The following is a 3,766-nucleotide window of genomic DNA, read 5'->3' as shown; positions in this document are numbered from 1 at the left end:
AGTTAAGATAGCATATAGTCTAGTTTCTGCTACATAAATTCTAAAATAGTCTCTATAATAAAAATAACTAAACGGTTAGAGTTGCTTATATTTACGGATATATAAAAAAACTGAATTTGGAGATGCGTTCCAGAGTCGTTCTCCTTCTGGAACCGCAGACTGCATGCAGACTGTGTGGCCAAGTGTGTGCAGACTGCAGAGAGGACAGACAAACAAAACACCCATCGGTGACATAGAGTATATGCCTGGAAATATATCGTGGTGGAGTCACATGGTACTGGCGCCATATATGCATGGGAAAACACTAATATTGCGGAGTCAATAACGCCATTAAAATCGTAGTAGTAGTAGAGCTACAAAAACCGGAGTTTGAAAACATGCGTGCGAACTATTCGTGACTGCAACAAATTTGCGTCCTCTCTCCGAGTGTGTCCGTGCGTGCGTGTGTTCACTCGGTGACAGCAAAAAGGTTTCCTTCCATGCAATGCAACGCAGCGAGCAGTGCCATCCAAAATTCGACCGTCGTCGTCTGCATGTCTGGAGACAGGATATATCACAGGACAATTAAACGCTGCACCGGTCAAACGACTTGAAAAGTAATTCTTGAACCGTACCCCAAGCCAGGTCTGGCACAAGGCGTGTTTTAGGGTTTCGTTGTACAGTAGTAGCCAAAACTGGCGAACTGTCCAAGAAGAGACATATATGAACTCATGAAGAAACACACACCAGTGACGACACAGTACTGACTTTACTTCGTGCACTATATAAAAACATAGGCCCATGCACGGTATTTTCGCCTACAGTCCTACATTACAACTACAAGCTTTGTGTACACGTACGTGTTAACACTGAAAGACGAGTACACGTATACACGCATGATGGCGGGTGTCAACGGTGGTGCCACGGCGAGCGGAGGCAGCAAGACCAAGGTCAAGGTGGTGGTGGTCATGGGCGCCACGGCCACCGGCAAGTCGAAGCTAGCCATCGACCTCGCGCTGCGCTTCGGCGGAGAGGTGATCAACTCGGACAAGATCCAGGTGCACGACGGCCTCGACGTCGTCACCAACAAGGTCACCGCCGCGGAGTGCCAGGGCGTGCCACACCACCTGATCGGTGGGGTGAGCCCCGACGCCGACTACACCGCCGCCGATTTCTGCAGGGACGCCACGCGCGCCGTCGAGTCCGTCGCCGAGAGGCGCCGCGTCCCGATCATCGCCGGCGGATCCAACAGGTACCTCGAGGCGCTGCTGGACGACGGCGGGGAAGAACCTGCAGCTGCAGATGCTGGTGGTGGTGGCTTTCGCAGGCGCTACCAGTGCTGCTTCGTCTGGGTGGACAGCGACCTGGCCGTGCTGGACCGCTACATAGGCAGCCGCGTGGACTGCATGCTGGACCAGGGGCTCGTCAGCGAGGTGCGGCCCTTCTTTCGGCACGACGACGGTGACTACTCCAGGGGCATCCGGAGGGCCATCGGCGTGCCGGAGATGGACGGGTACTTCCGGACGGAGGCCGCGGGTGCTCTCGACGGCGACGACGAGCGGCGAGCGCGGCTCCTCGCTGCCGCCGTTGACGAGATCAAGGCCAACACGTGCGTGCTGGCGCGCCGTCAGCTGGACAAGATCCACCGGCTGCAGGGCCTCCGCGGGTGGAGCGATATCCACCGCCTCGATGTCACAGAGGTGCTTCGGATCAAGGTCGGGGACGGCGCCAGGAACCCAAACGCACAGCGCGTCGCGTGGGAGACGGACGTCGTGAGCCCCGCGGCGAGGATCGTGGGAAGGTTTCTGGCGCCGGTTAATGTCGTCGTTGAGGGAGCTTGGGACAACGGCAAGGATCGTTTCTTCTTGATGACGCCCAAAGAAGTGGTGGCCGTGCCAGGCGTTTGCACGGCGACAGAGTGGTTCGGCCAGCAGCCGCTGGACATGGCGGTGATGTCTCCAAGCCGCGGCTTTGTTGGACTGGGGGCAGCGGCGGCGGCTGTTTAATTAAGCTGTGATGATGATGAACTGATCTCCTGATGATCTCCGAGTGGACTACATTCATTTATTTCTTTCAGCCAAAAATAAGTCGTTGCGTTGTACTTGCATTGCATCCGATTTAATTTAGTGGAAGATCTAGGAACAAATATATATAGGGAAGACTGAAACATAGCTAGCAGGGTACCAGAACAGTAAAAATTCATTCATATCTCATACTTTGAAACATTGTAATCTAGCGGATCAAATTCACCAAACCATATTTTTCAAAACATGATCTCCATTCAACATTTTGCCGCCATTTACTGTAACATCCAAAAATTTACAACTTTTGAAATAGGTGAATAATGATTTAATTTTGTATATTTGTGCTCATGGAATATAGGGAAAATAATAATATTCATTAAATTAAAATTCATTATAGGATTTAGCAACATGATTGTGCATTCATTTTTTGGGGCATTTGTTTTATTGTATTGTGTGGATTTAATTAATGTTCAAGGTAAGTCAAACTGATTTTAAAATGATTTTCAAATTTGTTTTGAAATGGCTTTGAAATAAAAAGAAACAAAAAAGAAAAGACAAAACCCCTCCCTCTCTCTATTCTGGCCCGAAGGCCCGCTCCACCTCCCACCCCGCACGGCCTGCTTCTAGCCCAAGCCAGCGCGCCCATCCCATTCCCCCTCAGCGTGGGCCAAGCCGCAGGCCAAGCCATGCTCTTCTTCTCGGCCCAGGCGCGTCTCTCCCCTCTCTCTTGGCCTATTTCGCAGGACGGCCCAAGCGCGCAGCGCCCTTCCCCACTCCTTCTTCCCCTTTCTCTGACCAGTCGGGCCCGCGCATCAGCCGTCTTCTTCCTCCCAACCGTAACCAAGCCGGACTCCAACAGGGCATCCAAAACCGCACGATCTCGATTCTTGCGGGATTCACCGCGTGGGAGCAAACCGAGCTACCCTATAGGGCTCCACGACCCCCTCTGCATCTTTCTTTCCATCCATGCGCTATTTTCTAGCCCTAATTCCACCTCTGAGTTGCCGTACGAATCTTGCCGTAAGCAGAGGAATAGCCGCCGCCGTGGTCCTCGCTCCGAGGTGCTTAAGGGTCGTACGCAACCACGTGCCGAGCTTCGCGTCGCTCCGGAGAAGCTGCCGACCCCTTCTCCTCGCTCTCTTTTGGCTTTCGCAGAGTTCTATTCAGTGCCAAACCCAAGCAGGACACCGAGCTCCGCCCCGCTGAGTCGACCGCCCACCCCGAGAGCTCTCCGCTGCGAAATAGGCGTCTAGGTGAGTTCGCCTTAACTTAAGCTTTGTCCCGGTGATTTTCTTTCCCTTTTTGGTGCCTAGAATCGCGTTAACCATGAACTCCGGTGAGGTTTCGGCCTTTTTCGGCCATGGCACCGCCGCCTAGGCCGCCGGCAGTCAGCAGGACTCCCCCTCGTTTTGTCCCGATCTAATCCGAGCCATCCGCGCGAGATCCAACGCCTCACGGTGGCCGATACCCTTTGGGCCTGGATTTTTTTTAAAGAGCCCCTGTGTTTTCTAGGTTTCAAACCCGCGGTCCAAAACGTATAGAAAAGATTACGCTTTGCTGTTTTGGAAAGCGTATTCCGTTCCGACTTGTTTCAAAATATGTTTTCAGTAATTACAAAATTGCCACTAGATTTGTTTTGGCCATAAAATATTTATTTTAATTCCGTTTTGACACGTTCAAAATGCGTTAGATTCGTATTTGAAAGATCGACATGTTAGTAACTTTATTTTCTCAGTTTGAAACTTTTTATTTTCGCAGCAGCA

At 51.8% G+C, this 3,766-nt stretch overlaps 1 protein-coding gene across 1 annotated transcript; it reads left to right on the top strand.

The window, feature by feature from the left end:
* Positions 879-1,985, top strand: LOC8075359 (adenylate isopentenyltransferase 5, chloroplastic). Its single transcript, XM_002457785.1, has one exon. The coding sequence runs from the start codon at positions 879-881 to the stop codon at positions 1,983-1,985; it is 1,107 nt and encodes a 368-aa protein (XP_002457830.1).

Source organism: Sorghum bicolor, chromosome 3 (genome assembly GCF_000003195.3).
Source record: "Sorghum bicolor cultivar BTx623 chromosome 3, Sorghum_bicolor_NCBIv3, whole genome shotgun sequence".
Classification (NCBI taxonomy): domain Eukaryota; kingdom Viridiplantae; phylum Streptophyta; class Magnoliopsida; order Poales; family Poaceae; genus Sorghum; species Sorghum bicolor.
The sequence above is the reverse complement of the archived record's forward strand: the minus strand, read 5'-3'. Positions and strand labels throughout refer to the sequence as shown.

What these genes read in the sequence shown, in the direction of transcription:
- LOC8075359 (XM_002457785.1), top strand. Translation starts at nt 879, where the DNA reads ATGGCGGGTGTCAACGGTGGTGCCACGGCGAGCGGAGGCAGCAAGACC.